Source organism: Cryptotermes secundus, unplaced genomic scaffold (genome assembly GCF_002891405.2).
Source record: "Cryptotermes secundus unplaced genomic scaffold, Csec_1.0 scaffold599, whole genome shotgun sequence".
NCBI lineage: Eukaryota > Metazoa > Arthropoda > Insecta > Blattodea > Kalotermitidae > Cryptotermes > Cryptotermes secundus.
This window is the reverse complement of record NW_019730109.1, coordinates 328,775-350,278: the sequence shown is the minus strand read 5'-3', so window position 1 is coordinate 350,278 and position 21,504 is coordinate 328,775. Positions and strand designations below refer to the sequence as shown.

The 21,504-nt window shown below is 40.0% G+C and overlaps 3 protein-coding genes across 5 annotated transcripts in view; 1 reads left to right on the top strand and 2 right to left on the bottom strand.

Moving 5' to 3' along the window:
• The window catches only part of LOC111866171 (protein RRNAD1), a 28,267-nt gene extending 18,770 nt beyond the window's left edge, over positions 1-9,497 (bottom strand). Inside the window, exons 1-2 of one of the 3 annotated variants that reach the window (XM_023854850.2) lie at positions 9,230-9,492; positions 8,914-9,096 (exon numbers count right to left, since the gene is read on the bottom strand). In XM_023854850.2, coding sequence (XP_023710618.1) covers positions 8,914-9,006 — 93 coding nt within the window. In that variant the 5' untranslated portion in view covers positions 9,007-9,096; positions 9,230-9,492. Of the gene's footprint in view, positions 1-8,913 lie in introns of all 3 variants that reach the window. The other 2 variants (XM_023854851.2, XM_023854849.2) reach the window with 2 other exon arrangements.
• A 66-nt stretch (positions 9,498-9,563) lies between these two features.
• LOC111866172 (3-oxoacyl-[acyl-carrier-protein] reductase FabG) lies at positions 9,564-12,330 on the top strand. The gene is made up of 2 exons (XM_023854853.2): positions 9,564-9,846; positions 11,345-12,330. Exon 2 carries the CDS (start codon positions 11,347-11,349, stop codon positions 12,118-12,120), a length of 774 nt encoding a protein of 257 aa, XP_023710621.1. The 5' UTR covers positions 9,564-9,846; positions 11,345-11,346; the 3' UTR covers positions 12,121-12,330.
• Positions 12,331-17,954: 5,624 nt separating this feature from the next.
• LOC111866178 (sequestosome-1) overlaps positions 17,955-21,504 on the bottom strand; it is a 16,256-nt gene continuing 12,706 nt past the window's right edge. Inside the window, exons 6-8 of the mRNA XM_023854871.2 lie at positions 20,747-20,977; positions 19,428-19,712; positions 17,955-18,849 (exon numbers count right to left, since the gene is read on the bottom strand). Coding sequence (XP_023710639.1) covers positions 18,707-18,849; positions 19,428-19,712; positions 20,747-20,977 — 659 coding nt within the window. The 3' untranslated portion in view covers positions 17,955-18,706. The remainder of the gene's footprint in view (positions 18,850-19,427; positions 19,713-20,746; positions 20,978-21,504) is intronic.

Here is a 21,504-nt window from a genome sequence, read left to right as displayed (position 1 = left end):
TAGAGACTATAGTCTTGCTAGGAATCAACTACATATATTATGTATCTTCTAGTCCAAAGTGTTTTACTTAATACGTGTCACATCAAGGAAGCGCTAGACTCATGCACAACTATAAGCTCAAAACTATGCTTTCAGACATGTGCTGCCATGAAAAGAGAAATAATACAAGTCTCTCTTAGTACTGTTAGGTAGTGCAGTTGTATTTCTGCATTACACAATTTATAGCCCAGGACTTGCCACTGCAAATCCAACTTTCAATACAGAAAAGATCCTAGTGCAAGTAAGTCAACAGACATTTGTTCTATAATGGAATATACGAGGGTTGGAACTTTAATAGTAGCAACACTGCTGTAGAGACGCCATGCAACGGAACCAAATAATGTCGCTTATACCACATGTTAGTTACATATCCTACCTTACCTCAGAGCAAATGGACTCTCCCTTCCCACATCACGTGCATGCGCAGTGACGAGAAGAACAGAGCCTCTTATTAGCTGGCGGTCTAATGTAGTGCTGTCACGATGTTTACGAAACAGGAACAACGGAGTTGAATAAAGACTGAATGTGGCAGAGGCCGTTCAGCATGACAGTGTCATCAAGGTCTTCAAGAGGCTTGTGGGGAATCTGCATTTCCTTACAGAACAGTGGCAAGGCGGGTAAAAGCCTTCAATGAGGGACGCCAAAATGTGGCAGTATTGCGTTGGCCAGGTGGTCCTAGTGTCAGTGAAGAGGAACTGTATGCTCTTTCCATGTTACTGGAGAGTGTTCAACATCATACGATTCATCAGCTGGCCCGAGAGACAGGATTAGAGCATACAACTGTGTTTCACATTCTGAAGGAATGCCTGGGCATGAGAAAAACTGCATCACGATGGGTTCCGCATGATTTGACGGAAATGCAGAAATGGCTATGATACGACACTGCTCATAACCACTTGGAGCACTATGAGCGCGAAGGAGGGGCTTTCTTATGCCATATCATTATGCTGGATGAGACATGGGCCAAATCACACTCGTACGAGCCACAAATGAAATGCCAATCGAATGAATGGCATCATTATGGGTCACCACGAAAATCATAAGTTTGTCAGAACCCCAGCAATATGAAAGTTATGGTGATTTTCATGTACGACTGTGATGGTGTTATCCTAACGCATACCATTCCCCAACAGCAGACCATCAATGTGCAGTACTACTGTTCATTTTTGGAACACAACCTGCGACCTGCTTTGAGAAAGAAGCGGCGACACTTTCTGCAGAACCCACCCATCATTTTGCAGGACAATGCTCAGCCGCATGCAGTGCAAGCTGTGGTTGATTTGTTCGATCGATGGGGCTGGGAAGTGCTCTACCATCCACCATACTCCCCGGACTTAAGCACTTGCGACTTCGACTTGATTCCTACGATGAAGGAACCGCTTCGTGGCATTTGCTTCAGAACTGTTCCAGAGATTCTTCAGGCAGTAGAAAGCTCCATTCAAACTATCAACACAACAGGCGCTGCTAAACATATCCTACAACTTCCAAATCGCTGGCAACGGGTTGTACACAATGCTGGTGACTACACTGAAGGACAGTAAAACTTTGAAATATGCATCTATTTTGTATCAGTTTTAAATAAATAGTTGCCACTATTAAAGTTCCAACCCTCGTATGTATACTATTAACATTTCTTTAAATCTGGCTTTTGAAACATGTCTAAAAAAGTACATTAAATAATTCAAATCATGGAGATTCAATAATCCGTGTCACAAGGTTCACTATTATAGAGTTTTATATCATCAATCATTAACATCTACATGTACACTATGTTCACAGCTATGACAAGTTTCTCTTGGGGTAGGGGAACAGGATTTCAGAGTTCTACGTCTGAGTTTCTGAAATGTTACTGATCTCTAACCGTATAATATAGCCCTTGTCAAACCAGATAAATTAATATGCAGTTCCACTACTGCAATAAAACCATGCACCTACTGCACACAGTGGCTGCAAATCAAATGGAATCACTGCTACACCACCATATGAGGGGGTACCCAAAAGAAACCGAACTTATTTTTTTTAAACTTATTTATTCAAATTTTAAGCACAAACCTTCAATCAATCCCCTTCAAAGTACTCTCCACTTACACTAATACACTTGTCTAGTCTTTTATTCCATTTTTCAAAACATTGTCTAAATTCATCTTTTGAGATGCTTGACAGCACCTCCGTCATTTTTTCCTTCACCTCAGCAACATCAGCAAAACGCTTTCCTTTCATGTCTCTTTTCAGTCGAGGAAACAAAAAAAAAAGTCACATGGGGCAAGGTCAGGTGAGGAACAGGGGTCATACCATTTTTGGTCAAGAACTGTCGTACAGACAGGGCTGTGTGAGCAGGGGCATTGTCATGATGGAAAAACCAGTCACCCGACTGCTACAAATCTGGCCACTTCTGCCGCAAACTGTTGCGCAATCTTTTCAAAACTTCCAAGTAGAAAGCCTGGTTAACTGTCTGACCCTGCGGAACAAACTCTGAATGGACGACTCCTCTCACATCGAAAAAACAAATCAGCATTGTTTTCATGTTTGATTTCACCTGACGAGCTTTCTTGGGGCGAGGCGAACTTGAAATCTTCCACTGGCTTGATTGTTGCTTTGATTCAGGATCGTAAGCATAGCACCAGGTTTCGTCACCGGTGATAATTTTTGAAAAAAAGTTTTGATCATTTCGGGACTCTTCTTTCAAAGCACAGCATGCTTCCACGCGACCTTGTTTTTGTTCAGCAGTCAGCAGTCGTGGCACGAATTTCGCAGCCACCCTTTTCATTCCCAAATCTTCTGTCAAAATTCGCTGAACTGAGCTCCAAGTCACTCCCGACAGCTCCACAATTTCTTCAATGGTCCGTCGTCGATCTTCCTTGATGATTTCACGAATTTTTTCAACATTTTCATGTGTTCGGGCCGTGGAAGGACGACCAGAACGAGGTTTGTCATCAATTGACATTTCACCATTTTTGAAACGGGAAAACCACTCAAACACTTGAGTTTTTCCCATAGCATCATCCTTGTACGCCGTTTTTAACATTTCAAGAGTTTCTGTTCCACTTTTCCCGAGCAAAAAGCAGAATTTCACTGCCGCACGCTGTTCACAAAAATCAGCCATTGCAAAAACGACGATAACACAACAGTTACAGTTGTCACTATAAACTCTGCCGAAACTAGTCCTTGCCTTCTGAAGCAACGGTAGTCGGCTTATCGACTCAGGAATGTTAGCTCTATGCGCTCATAGCGGCAAAACGCGGTACTACAAAAGCTCTGCCCACAAAAAATTAGTTCGGTTTCTTTTGGGCACCCCATCGTACATTTGCCTGAATTTGTTACTGCAGCCACTGCATTATGTCCCTTGACTCCATAACTCCTCTTTTTTCTGTCAATTGCATCAGATACAGCAGCAAGTTGTATTTGTATAAGTATGTTTGGGCAGTGGTTGACCCCAGGAGTGCTCGGAGTTCATCGTCTGTGATGCGGCAAGTGTGTCATAAGGTGGTGGTGCAGTGACGGACTCGATGCGAGAGAGGGCGTCGGCGACAACGTTGCCTGTCCAGAGATGTGTTGGATGTCGGTTGTGAACTGGGAGATGAAGTCTAGATGGTTGAACTGCCGAGGTGAGCATTTATCCCGCTTCTGCTGGAAGGCGTAGGTGACTGAAGGCCTTGTGGTCGGTGAAGAAGGTGAAGTGACGCGCTTCCAACATATGGCGGAAATGCTTGACTGCTTTGTAGATAGCCAGTAGCTCGCAGTCGTAAGCGCTGTACTTCTGTTGGGCCAGGATAACTTTCTTTGAGAAGAAGGTGAGGGGCTGCCAGGTGTTCCTTATGGGTTGTTGTAGCATGGCACCCATGGTGGACGTGGAGGCATCTGTGACAAGTGCAAGTGGCATGGATGGATCCGGATGGGCCAGTAGAGTGGCGCAGGACAAATTCGCCTTGCACTCTTCAAATGCTTGGTGGAGCTCCGGTGTCCAAGTGATGGGGTGGGAGCCCTTGACTTTCGGTCCGGAGAGGACGCCGTGCAGTGGTGCTTGCATGTGGCAGAAATCGCCTGTAGAAGTTCAGCATGCCTAGGAATCGTCGGAGCTGACTGACGGTCTTCGGAGGGGGACAGTCCTGGAGATGGGCCACTCGGTCTTCCTGAGGTTTGGAACCCTCGGCAGACACCTTGTAGCCGAAGATGCACTTTGATGGGTTGATAATGATCCCGTACCTCTGGAGTTTGGTGAAGAGAGCACGTTGGTGTTGTTCGTGCTCTTCGAGTGAGCGGGAGAAGACAAGGATGTCGTCTAAGTACGTGAAGCAGAATTCGAGTCCCTGTAGAATGTCGTCCATGAAGCGCTGGAAGGTCTGGGCGGCGTTGCGCAGGCCGAAGGACATCAATGGGAATTCGAAAGGGCCGATTGGAATGGTGATGGTGGTCTTCTGTATGTCTTCAGGGTGGGCAGGGATTTGGTTGTAGGCTCTCACCAGGTCAATTTTGGAAAAGACGGAACAGCCGAAAAGCTGGTGGGAGTAGTCGTGGATATGGCAGAGAGGGTAACAGTCAGCGATGGTTCGGGAGTTAAGCGCCCTGTAACCGCCGCATGCACACCAACCGTTATCTTTCTTGGGCACGATGTGCAGTGCTGAGGACCACGAACTCTCTGAGCGGCGAGGTGTACCATCCCGCAACAAGGCGTCGAACTCGGCTTTTGCGATAGCGAACCAGTCTGGTGCCAGTCGCCGTGGTCGGCAGGTTACTGGTGGGCCAGGTACAGTCCTGATGTGGTGAACGGTGTTGTGTCGTATCTCGTGCTGGATTCCGACTGGGCGGGTCAGGTTCAGAAACTCTGTGAGGAGGTTGTCGACCAGTGTGTCGTTGCTGATGGTCTTTACACTGGGGATCAGTGCGTCGGCCACTGAGGCCGGGGCTGACAGCGTCGTGACCCCGTCCAGAACGTGGTTGTTCTTACAGTCCACCAGGAGACCGAAATGCGATAGGAAGTCCGCGCTGATGATGGGATGCGTGAAGTCGGCCACCACGAACCGCCACATGGTTCGGCGTATGCCCAAGTTGAGGCCGAGAGGCAGCCATCCGTATGTGTGGATGGTAGTGCCGTTAGTAGCACACAGGTCATAGTTGGTACGTTCCTTACGTCGAGGGATGAGCTTGCGGGGGAACACACAGAAGTCCGAACCCGTGTCGAGCAGGAACTGCCATCTGCTGACTTTGTCCGTTATGAAGAGGCAGCCTGTTGTCGTAGCGCAGACATGTGCCGCCAGTAATGCCAGCTGCGTCAGTTTCCCTGCTGGCGGTAGGAGCAGGGCGGAGTACAATTTTGGGCCTGAGCGCCGAAGCGGCGTTGGTACCAGCAGGTAGTGGATGTGGTGTCGCCACAGGAGGGGGATCTGCTGACCGGCCGGCGGCTCTTGAAGGCAGGACGTGAATCCTTGGATCTGGGACCTCGGTCTCTCAGGTTGGGGTCGAGCTCCTTGAAGCAGTCGTGGAGGCGGTCCTGTCCTGTCCTGTGAGTGCTGCCACTTGGCGGGAGAGGTCAGCGATCTCCTGCCAAAGTGCGGCGTTGTCCGTGGGTTGACCTACGCTACCGAGTGCCGGCTGGATTTCGACCTCGGAGACACGGTCTGCACAGAGGGCTGCAGCCTCGAAGTTGCTCTCGTTCTGGCCGGTGAGGAAGCTCTGTATGTTGCGGGGTAGCAGGCTGGTCCAGACGCTTTGGATGACGTTATCAGACACGTCTGGTGCAAGACTCTTGAGGTATCTCAGGAACTGGGATGGCTTATAGTTGCCAATTTCCTAGACCGTGAGGAGCTGCCAGATGCAGTGCTCTGTCGATGGGGATAGCAGCCTCAAAAGCTCGGTCCTCAGTAGGGTGTAGGGGTCTCATTCAGCTTTAAAATCAATTAATTCTATAGCTAACAGATCGTCTAATAGCATAAGACGAACGCCCGTAACAAGAAATTGGAATTTTTTTATGGTGACTCAATCTCCTGGGTCAGTTAGTGATCTTAGGAGTAATGGTTTAGGTAATTTTAACAATACTCATAGACGCAGTGCTAAATTTGATCATAATCATTCAAAATTAAATTCTCTGAGCTATGACAGTAATAGACATAAATTTTATTCTTCTGGTGATAATTATCTTACTATATAGCACCAAAATATCAGGGGCTTACAAGGCAAAACCAATGAATTAATTAGCTCCCTACGTCCTGAGCTGCCGCATGTGTTATGTCTAACTGAAAACCACTTAAATTATAATGAACTGGGCTGTACTTATATAGAACATTATAAATTCAGTGCTGCTTACTGTAGGAAAACTTTTAAATTAAGTGGATTATGCATATTTGTACAGGAAAAACTAAAATTTTTAGATGTCACTTTAAGTGCCTTTTGTAAAGATAAAGACCTCAAAGTTTGTGCAGTGAAACTTCCTTTTTTGCATGGTAATATTTGTGTTCTATCTATTTACAGAGCACCATCCAGTAACTTTGCTTATTTTCTGAAGGGATTAGACGCCATTTTAAATTTCTTGCACGATACTAAATTGGAATTGATAATAAGTGGTGATATCAATATAAATTACTTAACTGATAGTAATAACAAGAAACAATTGGATGTTCTATTATCTTCCTTTAACCTTTCTAGTATAGTAGATTTTCCTACTAGGATCCAAACCAACTCAAGCTCTGATATCGATAATATTTTTATTGATCTTCACAGACATGGAAATTATACTATATGTCCTCATGTTAATGGATGGTCTGATCATGATGACCAGATCTTATATATGAATAACATTGTTTTACATAACCGAAACAGCTGTAGGCATTATGCGAGGAAATTCAATAGAGCTTCTAGAAATGAGTTCTTGATTCAATTAAGTTTTGAAACTTGTATTTGTTGATCAGGATATTGATTCAATTTTCAACTCATTTCTTAGTACTTATTTAAAAATATTTAATTCTAGCTTTCCTAAAAAATATATATTTATATAAGTTATGAATAATATGAAATATAACCCTTGGATGACGAGGGGCATAAGGACCTCATGTCAACATAAAAGAGAGCTCTATTTGTCCATGAAGACCAGTAATGATCCAAACCTTAAATCCTACTTTAAAACCTACTCTAGAATTCTGTCTATTCTCATTAGGACAGCTGAAAATCATTATTATAACGGATTAATTTCAAATTCTAACAATAAAATTAAAACCACATGGAATATTATTAAAACAGTTACTGGTAAGAGAATCAATAATACTGAAGGGCAGTTCTGATAGGGCTAACTGATAGTCACCAATTAATTGCCAGTTCTTTAAATAAATACTTTCTGACTATAGTAGATAAAATTAACAACAATAACACTAAGAGTGATAATTTTAAAGAGTCTGATATTGATAAACATTGGAGTTATTTATCCCTGGCTTTTGTGACTCCTTTCCCTGAAATTAAACTTAAACCTACATCTACTAAAGAAATTGAAAACATAATTAAGTCAATAAAACCCAAAAATTCTAATGGGTATGATGAAATTTCGGTTAATATTTTAAAAACTAGCGCATCTGCTATTACTTCTCCTTTAACTTATATCTGTAACAGAGCACTTTCAACAAATGTTTTCCCCACTCGTTTGAAATACTCTGAAATAATACCATTATTTAAAAATGGTGATAAAACAAATACGATGAATTATGGTTTGTTGAAGTGTGTTTGCCTGATGATGGCCACTAGTGGCCGAAACATGTAGCAGAACTATATATGGGCATTGTCCTTGAAGTTCTTTTATTGTTGTGTTGTGACGGTCAAATACATAAGTTGTATATATGAATTATGGACCTATATCGTTACTTACAACCTTTTCAAAAGTTATTGAAAAGGTTATGTTTGTATATGTTCAATTATAAAGCAGTCCATAAATTCTTAATTTCTGCAAAGTTTCCAAATTGTATGGGTTAACATTAACCCATTGACTGTATGTAGGTTACTGAATGACCCTGGCAGTATATTTACTAGATTCAGCCTAGATGGTGTCAGATCATAGGATGGCTGATGAATCGGATAGGGTTTGGAAGAAGATATAAAAATGTATACAAAAGTATGTAGTCTACACAACAATTGCAAATGTTAGATGCAATTCAGCAACTGAGTCTGTTATCATTGTACACCTGATGATGACCCAGTATAAGGGTCGAAACATGTAATGTCAATNTTCTTTTATTGTTGTGTTGTGACGGTCAAATACATAAGTTGTATATATGAATTATGGACCTATATCGTTACTTACAACCTTTTCAAAAGTTATTGAAAAGGTTATGTTTGTATATGTTCAATTATAAAGCAGTCCATAAATTCTTAATTTCTGCAAAGTTTCCAAATTGTATGGGTTAACATTAACCCATTGACTGTATGTAGGTTACTGAATGACCCTGGCAGTATATTTACTAGATTCAGCCTAGATGGTGTCAGATCATAGGATGGCTGATGAATCGGATAGGGTTTGGAAGAAGATATAAAAATGTATACAAAAGTATGTAGTCTACACAACAATTGCAAATGTTAGATGCAATTCAGCAACTGAGTCTGTTATCATTGTATACCTGATGATGACCCAGTATAAGGGTCGAAACATGTAGTGTCAATAAAACAGATGTTGATAAGATAGTGTCTACTTTGTTTTAAATACAGAATATTGTTGTGTATACTGCATACCGAGCACCACCCGAATACGAGTACTGAGGATTACCACTACGCCAACACATTCGGTCATTACCCCTATGGAATACTTCCCGATCCTCCTTGAATTTTTGTTGCAATAACACAACACGACTGTCTACGGCCAGGAAATAGGATATTTACTGAATACCTAATCACAACACTTACCAAAACATATGAATCCAATAGCCACATGTACATTTCTAGCACCTTAAAGCCATTATTCACAGTTAGTACTAAATTTCCTGGCATATTCCACATGTTCGTAACAAATTATAGAAACTATGCGTATGAATTTCATTAGTAAACAATTACTGGTAATATTAAAAGCCTCACGTGTCAATGTAATACCTAAAAATAAAAATGTAATTCCCTCTAAACAAGTAACAGCAGCCGCATAGAAAATACACTTAACGAAACCACTTTGTATTATAACCGAACATTCACCAACGTTCACCAACGACACACAAATTGGCATTCTAACCCGTTCTAACCGTTCTAACCTATCACGCCCATCACAATATCACACCGTTCACAGAACTTTACTATGCTTCGTTACCGTTCGTTACTGCCGGTTACTAACGCTACTAACGGTAGTCGCCCTCGGTCACCGTAGCCACGGATCATTCTACTGGCATGTAATGCTGTGAAATTACATTATCACTAACTTTACAACCATATTACTTTGTAGTCTGAACTTATTTGATGACCCGCTTAATTTATCTTCTGTATCTGGGCAATTTTCCCATTTTGTCAGACGATGGCTGGAGCTGTGCGCATGAGCCGTAAAAAGTGATGAGTTGCAAAGTGAAGTATGTTGCAAGTTATTGCTTGTATGATTGTAAACAGCGCAGTTAAATCGTTGGACTAATTTGGAGACGAGCATTAGTTTATAATCGACCTTACAAGGGAGAGCTTTCCTGGAATAGCTGAATTATTCATTAATCCGTGGAATATTACTAGTAAATTCGTGTTCAATTAAAGCTGTTTAATTCGTTGGGCGTGACATTTACAAGAAACGGTTGTTGAAGAAGTAAACTGAAAAAGAGAAAAAAACGTACACGTTAGATCCATAACCGTACAAGACAAACGTCAGATCAGGTAACTTAGTATGAAAACAAGATATTACATACGAGGGAGAGTCGGTAAATAGGTCGGAAATGGATATAAAACGTGAAACACATGATATTCGAACCCGGAAAGAACATGTATTTTTCGACATATCCATCACCAATATTGACACACTTGTTCCAGCCACTTCTGCACCCGGTCGGGTGTCAGGTGTGAACAGCTTTACGCAACAAATACTTCCCGCCGTAAACAGGAAACATTTCTTTATGAATATCTGTTGCATTGAGTTCTTTTGCCCACAGAGAAACGCACAGTAGAATGCTGCTTTTCTTTGGTACACTCCTGAAGCATGGTCGCCATTTTGACTACTGAAACCAGCCTCTGAACATGCACATGCGCGTCTCCTACATAGACTGTCATGAAGCTGGACTGTGCTGCTACCTAGTGATACACATAGCCTATTACATCCATTACAGATGTTTTACTTACATTTATAATCTATTTACTGACTTTCCCTAATACTAAAATGACCTGGCTTGATAAAGTGCCTTCCAGTGACATGGATGAGATCAGCCCCTACCCCCTTCTTGACATTTGAATTGTTAAAATATTTTGCACAGTGAAAGTAAAACAAAAAACTCTTATAGTGCAGCAAAACCTATACGTTTTGCATAAATTACTGTCGGGGGTCAGGCCAAAATGTTCATGTGCCCTAAAATGTTATGAGTGGCTTGCCAGATGAAAGCACCAATTAAAAGCTTTCAACTGGTGCAAGAATGGCCCTCTGGCTTAATTAGGACCAGAATTATATGCATTTTAGTGAAACAGATTGTGGAAAAGTTAAGGAAGACTTAAAACTTCAAAAGTACAGTAACATTAATTGATATGAAAGAAAAACTCCATTTGTCACTTAACTCATCAGTTTACAATCTTTCGTTGAAATCCAAGGTGGCCATGTAAACTGCTGTGTTGATTGGGATGACCCTATTATTGATTGCAGTAGATTACAAAGTACAAAAATGAGAGTTGCTTTTAGTGACATAATCTTTATATAAACTAAGATAAGGAGTGTGAGATTGGAGGTTCTGATGGTGGTGACTATGAAGAGTAATCTATTCTTGGATGTGATGACATATTGTGTGGCTGGACTTATTAAAGGATGCTGTTATTACACAGCCTATCTCAATGAAGAATTCTTCAATATCAGCTACTAATAAGTGAATACATAGAATATGTTGTATTTATAATCATTACTGTATTTCAATAATTGTATAATGTGAGTGACATGTCCTAACTCAATGTAATTGATCTACAGGACGACTAGAAACAAACAAATAAACAGAAGTTTACTAACAATTTCAAAGGAATGTACTGCCTTCAAAAGGTTTATGAACTTGTACCATACTGCATAATGTCAGATGCCATAATAGGGAAAGCAAGCTAAAAGGGCACTGTATTATTATTTATGTTGTGTATATGTCACCACTGGAAACATGGGAAGAATAAAAACTTATGGTTTCTTTTTCAGCAATGGCATTTGGTGGGAAGGTAGTATTAATTACAGGAGCGAGTTCTGGAATTGGTGCAGCTACTGCAGTGCATTTCTCTCAATTGGGAGCTAGTCTGTCACTTACTGGTCGTAATACTGAAAACTTGAATAAAGTTGCAGATCAGTGTACTGTATTGGAAGATCAGCCAAAGCCATTTCTTGTTACTGGTGAACTGACAAATGAAGCAGACACAAAAAGAATTTTGGACTCAACTGTTAAACACTTTGGTAAGCTTGATGTTCTCATCAATAATGCAGGAATCTTGGAAGCTGGAGGAATTGAGTCTACATCAGTGGAACAGTATGACAGGCTGTTCAACATTAATGTCAGGTCTGTGTACCATTTAACAATGTTGGCAGTTCCATACTTAATAGAGACCAAAGGAAATATTGTAAATGTGTCTAGTGTGAATGGAATGAGGTCTTTCCCAGGGGTTTTGTCATATTGCATGTCAAAAGCTGCTTTAGATCAATTCACTCGCTGTGTTGCTTTAGATCTGGCTCCCAAGAAAGTGCGTGTTAACAGTGTAAATCCAGGAGTTGTAGTAACTGAACTCCAGAAACGTGGAGGAATGGATTTGGAAGCTTATGAGAAGTTTCTGGAACGTAGTAAGCAGACACATGCATTGGGTCGCCCAGGACAACCAGATGAAGTGGCTCGAGCAATTGCATTTTTGGCCAGTGATGATGCAAGTTTCATTACAGGAGAAACCTTGCCAGTGGATGGGGGGCGACATGCCATGTGTCCTCGTTGAAGTAATACTTATATCATGTTATATAATGAATTATATGTAGGTAAAAAATAAGCCGTGGGTTTGATAATTTGTTGGGATAATATTTAAGTTTTATTATATAAATGTATGGCCATGAATATGAAATTATAATCCATATTGTAGAATAAATTGTGATTTAATTACTGTATGACATAGAAAGTTAAATAAATAAACATACATGCCTTTCTTATATGATATGGTAAAGCACTTGGATAATTATCATCATGATTCATTGATATTCCACTTTCATGAGACATCACTTTGCAAATAGAGTTATACTCATACTTCAGGGATGATTAAATTGTCTGAAAGCTTAGCTGTCTCATAAAATGCCAAATATGACACTGAAGAAAATTGTCTGAATTCGGTTGGAGGGAAGGTATTTTATGAAAAATGAAGGAAGAATTTATATAAAAAGTAAGTGATCTACATTTTAGCTTTCTAGGCATACAACAAAATCTTGTAAAACATTTTCCTCCAATATGAAGAAAAATAACATATTAAGGATGCACACAATTTCTGAAATGACTTTGCAGGTTCAGGGTTGTATCTCAGGGCCAGCAGTATTTTAGGCTTCTTATTGATCAGTGGTTTTATACTTCACACAGTTTCAGTAATTCCACTGGTTCTTTGGTGACTGTAAATTCAGACCAGTAAAATAGGATTTTGCAAGATGCTGTATTCCCCCAAACAGTGGTTTCAGAGACTTAGAATAATGTTAATAGTTCCCACATTCACATAAAATTGTCAACAGATATTTCCTTTAATGAAGTTGAACAAATCAGATTTAAGAGTGTGGATGATAGATGAACACATGACTGAAGTTTGTGCTTGTGGTGTCTGCGATCAGTCTTACCTTTCCCCCATGTCTCGCTTCTCACGGTGATTACTCTCCAACTGCTCCTGCTACTCCCTCCTTAAGGCCGCTCACCCCAAGCAGTTCCCTGATAAGGTACCAGTTAGTCCAGGTGTACCATCATCACCCTTTCCACATCATGACATGCAAGATAATGTAAATAATAAAGATACTTCTTTCAGTTGGTGTGGGCAAATTTACCTAAAGTGGCCAGTGTTCCTACATCTCTGGCTCCTGCTCTGTGTGCAGTCTCTTCTTTTGTTTTGGAGGGGACCACAATGTCCTGACACTCATTTTCTGCAGTCTAATGGCAGCCCCGACTGTTTGCTTCATGAACTCCAGCTCTATGGACCAACTGAAGGTCTTACTGAATGTTCTGCTGCTTTCCAGACCTAATTCCTCTTTTAGGCCTCATTTCCTTATGCCATTGTTGCATCTCTTCCTGAAAGGCAGTCTGAATGACCTCAGACTTCTCATTATTGGCATCTGTCCTGGCTTCCATCTTTTCTTGACTGGTGTCTATCTTGTCATCCATCTTTTTTTTTTGCGAGAGACCACCTTGGCTGTTATCTGTGCTATCATTGCTATCAGACATTCAAAATCTGTCATAATTATCTGTCACAGGTGTTCCAACTCAATGATGCACAGTTCATTAAGTTCAACAATTCAGTTAGTTGCCATATGATTGTGATTCTAATCCAACTACCTCTGACAACAGTTGTCACTTAGTATGTGTGACTATAGGCGGTGTTTGAATTAGTGACCTGATTTATTGACCACTTATACCCTAATGACTCATGACTACAGTTCACAGATCACTGACACACACAGACTAGTGTCCTTGGTCTATTACAGTCTCAACGAGCCATTTCCTGTTAACAGATTTTAACAGGAACTATAACGGTCTCCCTGAATTACATGCATAAGTCTTCTCTTCACAGCCAGACTTTGATCTGAGCACTCTTGCAACTAACTCACAGCCATTACACACCAACATGCTAGTCTTCTTTTCACTGCCCATCAACTGACTAAGCTTAGAGTTAGAGTTACTTTACGACGGACGGTTTACTGCCAATCGTTTTTTTTTTTTCCAAATAGACACTTGCAGTCATAGTCCTTATGTAACATCCTCTCTGACAAGAGGATGGGTATGTTGTTTACAATTGCTGATAGCCCTTGCCAGCAGTCATTCTCAGGTCCAAGTTCCATGAGACTCATGACCACATTTTACTCTCAGATTCGAAACTCCCCAAACGTGGAGAGCCAGGTCCCCATATTTATATCCCCCAAGAACAGGGTGGCCCAGTCATACCCCAGGCACTGGGTTCCCTTTTTGTCACCTACAACTCGCAGGGTTACAGTGGAGGCATTCTACCCCACAACCACATCAGCTGACTAAGCTCCAAACCTCTTGCTTATAACGTCTTGGCATGAACCACTTAGAAAACACAGTTCTATTGTTGCGTGCATTAGTATTGGCCACTGTTTACAGAGTCACTGCTTAGCAAGATGTCTATATGCCACATGATCTGGTAGCTATCCTTATGTTATAATTTTGACCTGCATTTGGGTGATGAAACAGCATATTTTGGCATGTCTGCTGACTTCCAGAATAGTTATCAAAGAAGATGCCCCTTGCTAGGTTAAGGCACTGTAAACATGTGATGACAGAATTTAACAGAGATCTGTTGCTATGCAGTGGCTGATTAGCAGCACGTGACCGTGGCAACTGTTATGCATGCAGAAATAGAGGAATTGTTGGAAGCAGTGTTCTCTGTTGGGTCCATTTAGAGGCTATATAATAAGAGCCAGTTGGCAGTCTTAAGTCAGCACTAGCCAGTGGAGGCCAGATGAAGGGAGGAACATAGACTGAGGGTGTTTGAGAACAGGGTGTTGAGGAGAATATTTGGACTGAAGAGAGATTAAGTGACAGGAGGTTGGAGAAAACTGCATAATGTGGAGCTTCATAACTTGTTCTCTTCTCCAAGGATAATTAGAATGATCAAGTGAAGGAGGATGAGGTGGGTAGGTCATGTAGCACGAATGGGTGAGACAAGGAATGTGTATAGGATATTGGTGGGAAAGCCAGAAGGAAAGAGACCACAGGGAAGACCAAGGTGTAGGTGGGTGGACAATATTAGAATGGATCTTAAGAGAGATAGGCTGGGATGGTATGGATTGGATAGATCTGGCTCAGGATAGGGACCGGTGGAGGGCTCTTGTGAACACGGTAATGAACCTTCAGGTTCCATAAAATGCTGGGGAATTCTTGGGTAGCTGCAGAATTGGTGGCTCCTCCAGAAGGGCTCAGCTCCATTAGTAAGTAAATAAGAGGAGAGATCGAAGATGATCCACATCCTGGTCAGCCTTTTGTGTCAAAAACAGATGCTACCATTGAAAAAGTTGAACTTGTTCGCAAAAATCGTTGACTGAGCATTTGAGCAGTTGCTGAGTTACCTAACACTGAAAAAGAAAGCGTTCAACAGATTTTACATGAACATTTTAACATGAAAAAAGTGTGCTCAAAGATGGTGCCATGAATCCTCACTCCTGAGCAAAAGGAAACTCGAATGAACATTTGTGCTGACATCTTGCAAACATTGAAAATGATCTGAACTGTTTAGGAAATGTACATAATAACTTATGATGAATCACTGTTTCTTCAGTATGACACAGAAACCAAGTGCCAATCCATGCACTGGAAGTCTCAGGTCACCAAGAAAAAAAAAAAAAGCACAGAAGAGCAAGTCAAATTTGAAAGCAATGATCATTTTTTTCAGTAGCCAAGGGACTGTTCACATTGATTGGGTGCCTGAAGATAGACTAGCTCTACTATGAGGTTTTGACAATATTTCGTGAATGGGTGAGAAGAAAAACACCTGAAATGTGGATCAAGGGCTCATGGGTTCTTCACCATGACAACATGCCAGCACACAATGCACTATCTGTCAAGGCATTTTTAGTGAAGCCCGAGATTCCTGTGTTGGAACATCCACCCTACTCACCTGACCTAGCCCCATGTGACTTTTTTTTTTATTTCCAAAGATCAAGTCTGCATTAACAGGAACCCATTTTGAGTCTGTAGATGCAGTGAAGGCAAAGGTGACGGAGGTAATAAAGAAACTATTAGAAAAGGACCTGCAGCATTGCTTCCAAAAGTGGAAAAATCACATGGAGCTGTCTAGGGGTCAGGGAGGGGACCACTTTGATGCTGATAACATTTCCATTGTGTGATCAGTTGAACAACAGATTTTATAGCACCAGTCCGGTTATTTTATACCTACTCCATGTATCTCATTTTCACAAATTATGGACATGTGCTGTTTTTCCCAGCAGCAACCCAATTCTTCCAGCCATGCAAAATACTGTGTAAATCTGCAAGCAGATTGACATTCTTACCTGGTACCAAGTTAATTCTTAGTTCATAAATCTTAAATTAATTTAAGACTCTAGAAAGGTCTGTGATCTTGTTCTTACAGCTTGTTTCAAGCACTTCAATTCTTCCAGAAGTTCCCTCTTTTTGTTCCTGATATGTCTGCTCACTTAAGTGTTTTAAATTATCAAGATTATCTGTAATTTGGATTGTTCCCTTTGATGTAATAATTTTGAACATTCATCATCACACCATGGATTTTGCTGCTTCAGTTTGGAGTAACCTGACTACTTAGCTGGCATTTGAGCCATCCAAAGCTTCAAACTTGTGTAAAATTTTAAACGATACTGTTCTTTACATTTCACCTTTTTCAGCTTCATGAGATTGAACTTCATTATCAAATTTTGAATTGCTTGTTACATACTGACAGTCTCACCCTAACTTTTGCACTATCATCTATTACATTAATTTTGGGAGTACTGATGATAAATCATTTCTGTCCCAGCAAAACACATGTAATGTTTCATTCAGCCCTTCACTGTCTAACCTTGTTCTAAGCCTATATATAAAAAAAACTCTGTGGCTTGAGTCCATAAGCAAACTATACCAACCAAGCGACCACCACTTGTCGGTGAAGTTAGTGCCAACTTTAGCAGATAGAGAGTGTCGTGTGGTCAGTGCAACAAATCCCATGGCCGTTAATTTTGGCTTTCTAGACCAGAGCCGCTATTTCCTTGAAAGAGCTCTTCACTTATCTTCACAAAGCTGAGTGGACCCTGTTCCAGACCCACTACTACTCAGAAAATCTGGTAGTGCCAGGAATTGAACCTCAACTTCTGGATCTGTAACCAGAAACTATGACCACTAGAACACAGAGGCAGTTAAGCCTATAACTTTGCTTCTAAATGAATGTGTAATTATTAAAACTTCAGTATCTGGACAATTTAGCCATAATTTTTAGTTCGTGCTGTCTGTCTATTAAATATAGAAAATCCTGCTACCTGTGCTGTTAACCTCTATTGGCCCTGCATTGCATTCTAGCACCTGTATCAGCATGGAGTACAGCTGGCTAGGTTTTGTGTTCTTTCAATATTAATACTGTTCCCCCCCCCCCAAGTTAAAATCTGGCTGTCCCCTGCTGCCAACCCCATTGTACTGGGGGATTTCAGCTTCCTGAAATAACAGTGTGCACTAGTCACTGCCTTTTAACCTTAACTTTCACAGTTCACTGTTCAGCATAAGTTGCTATAAGAAAATGTCATCCCTCCACATTAGCAAAGTCAGTAGTTTCATTTTGTGCTCTGAATCACTTCCCAGCAATGCGTAACCATATTTTTTCTTAAAAATGTTTTCCATAGTGTATCTTCAAGATCTCCTCAGCACCTAATCTGTAGTCTGCCTCCATCCAAACCTAAGTTTTGTATAGGCAATATCTCATTACCATCTTTTAATTTTGTATCCTCCATGCAACCATGCCTCCGAAGAGAATGGTGATGTAAGCAATATATGGACATGCAATAGCTGTGAAGTGATGACCATATTTAGGAACTCAAGAACATACAATATGCAAATACAGAGGTACCTGTATAAATCAGACCAGAAGTTATTTTTATTACATTTACTATAAATACAGAAGATTTAAATTCCATAATACATGAAAAAAAAACAAAGTTTTTAAAATTTAATCAAATGTTCATTTTTCATAGTCATTAATAAATTATACTGACTATGAATACAGAAGATTTAAATTCCATAACACAGTAAAAACAAACTTAACCCTTTAAAATGTAACCATCTGTTCATTTTTCATAGTCCTTAATAATGAGTTAAAGGGATCTGCAATAAATTTATGTAGTATCACATTATGATGGTAGCTACACATTTATATTTAATGGTCACTGAGTAATCTTACAAGCATATTGTGTTACACCTTGTAATGGTTTAAAAGAACTAACAGGATCACTGGTATTCAACCCTAACAGTTCCCAAGTCAAACTAAAATATTCTATATGTAGGCATATTAAGATTCTAGATTTGCCTTTTCTAGAAGAGATTTATATAAATATCCTTATGTAAAGAGGTACGTCATTAAGCACCATGTCTTCAAGTTTGGGGGAGTAGCTCTATGCAATGTTTGGGAAACAATTACTGCAATGCTCACACCAAAGATGCTTAATATATCATATATATATTTATAATGCTGTATGAGATGCACGTAACATTTTAAACATTTTTAAGATATCCATAACCTTTCACATCTAATTATTAAACTATAATAATAGAAACAATAATGATTAATGTACTCATAAGTACATATATATATGGAAGCTACTGGTCTCCTATGGCTTCTTAACAGGCTGCAACACATCCAAGGCTTTTTCAATATTGCCATTCTTGCTTTCAAGCAGTTGGGTCAACCAACCACCCTCATTGCTAAATCCCATGGACATCATCTTGTCTACTGCTTCAGCAATGTGTGGTCCTATGAACAAAATTATTTACTATCAACTGCATGTTATATGATATGGATCATCTTTAGTACTCAAACCCAACCAACAAAAACCACATGATATGCACTGCATCGAAGGTTGAGAGTACAAACACTTCAATATACTTTTATTTTTAATTCCATCTGGCCATGTCAAGTGTCAGGAAGTTAAATGCTGGATTCCTAATGCACAGCCTTGCATTTTATGTCAGGTGATTTCATACAAGATTTGTAGTGTATGAAGTGGTATTGGAAAGGGGTGTATCTGAGTTTCTTCAGTTTTCCCCCCACTGCTCCAGAGACAGTGTAACAGCTCTGACTAGGCAGCACATCGTTACATCCTTGGTCTTTAAGTTGGGAGGCTTCAGCACTTGTCTGGTTGCAGGGTAAGAAAGTCAATTATTTAAGTTTGGCCTAAATTTAAGTCATTCACTCTCAATAATTTCATAAAAGTAACAGATGAAGCGAAGTTTTTGAACTGGTAACTGCAACTAGGAATAGTTAGAGAAATGAACCAGAGATACAGAACACCATTTCACCTTTCATCAACCAGTCACTGATGAAATACTTACTTATAGGAGGATGTTGCATGAATGCCTGTACTGGAGCTGGGTTAAAGACTGGGTTGGAATGAACAGGCATGTGTGGTGGGTGGAGAGGTAAAGGAGCCTGTGCAGGTTGAAGAGGAACATGGCCTGGCAGAGGAAAGATATTGGGATACATGTTGCTGCTTGATGAAGAAACACTGTTATGATGAGCTGTAGAAGCGTATGTTGTGATTGGCTGCTTTGGTACAGCCCCGGTTTCTGCAGCAGGCACCCCAGAAGCTCCAGCAGATGGATTTGGAGTGATGTTACCTGCAATGAGAAGGCAAATTACATATAAGAAATGAAATGAAATAAAATAAATAATAATCATTGAGGAGTAATACAAATACATCATGTGAATTAACAATGGAATTCTCAAACCCCCTTCATTACTGTCTATAGCTTCATGCAATTATTTAAGTATTGCCCATTACCTCTGTTTCAGTAACATGCATGAGTGATGCTTTACAACAATTTGCATCAGTGTTCATCTCTTCTTGTTGTAACTTTATTTTATTATATTATTGGTTTTCCTGCAGACCTACTACCACTGAACAAGTCTCTGAAAGAGGCTTGTTTCACTGTTTAGCAACCAGTAGCTGACCAATAAGTATCGTTAGTACAAAATTTCCAGATTTTTGGACTGTCCACTGATATTAAGTACTGACACTACTTCTCCCTTCCATTACCACAGATAACTGAGAGTACACTGTATAAAAATAATTGTTATATTAAACAAAATGTGAAATGTAAATTAAATTATGGAGATCTATTATAAATACATTGTTTTTATACATTCATTTGCTAAAAATGTAAATGTGATACAATATTATGAGTACATAACACCAGTACTACCTCAATTAAAATTTCTTTAAGCATTGAATTCTGTTTTACTGTCCTGACAACTTGAAAAAATGTAAACAGACTACTAATTCCATAATTATTTTTTTTTAAATCTTACTAAGCAACTCATAAGAATGTATAATTTCAGCTTTCAGGGTTCAGTGACGTACATGTTCAATATTTAGATGTACACTGCAAGTCCATCTTCAGGGTAAAGGCAATGTACACTAAAACTCTGGAAGAGCTTCTACATACAATGCAGCTAAATTCCAAAAGACAATGTTGCAGGCAAAAATATTGTAAGAATGACCCACCAATGCACAATTTAAACAATAATATTCACAGGAAATTATTCTAACTGAAGGATCTGATGCATGTTACTTGTGTTCTACTGCAGTAAACTTAGTATATCCTCACTACTAGTCATTATAGGGATAGAAATACAAAATGGAGATTCGTACTCTGTTTCTGAGTATCTTCATTCACAACAGTCCAGCCCTCTGTCTCTGGACTCTCACGCTCAGATCTGCCTGCACTTGCATTGGCTTCCTTCTCATGCTTATTATCAACTTCCATAGCATCGGTCTGTTCTTCAGGAACATTCTTCCCACCTTTGTTATCATGTTCCTTCTCTGGATCTCCTCTTTTCTCACTCCTGTTTCTAGTTCGCACTTCTATATCCACATCAATCCCTGTAATATATATATACAAACCTTTATAATGAATGCCACATGCCAATCAACATGTTCCTTCACTTATATTGAAGTCTGATCAGAACTGCAGAAGTCACAATCATTTTACTTCACCCCTGCATTTTGTATTGATTTCTGTCATCCTGATATCTCAGTTTTGGATTATATCAGTCCAATATTAGAAACAGACACTTGAGAGACCATGGCAGGAAACATTTTGAGGCAACAGACATCCCATTTCTGAGCACCGTATATGAAGTGTATCTGCATACAGTTTTGAGATAAGAATATCAATGAAGAGATTCCAGATTAATGAAGTAACAGGAAGAGAATGTATAATACAGATTTTCATAAAAACTCTCTTTGTTTAAACAAAACAGTAAATGAAACTTGAGATGTTCTACAGTGAGATGAAGGGATAAGTTTTTCCTTTGAAATGCTCCTAATGGCCCATACTTTGTTTTAAAGATCAGTTCAATGAATTACATTAAGTTCAAACTGAACTATTCTGTGCTGTTTGATAATGA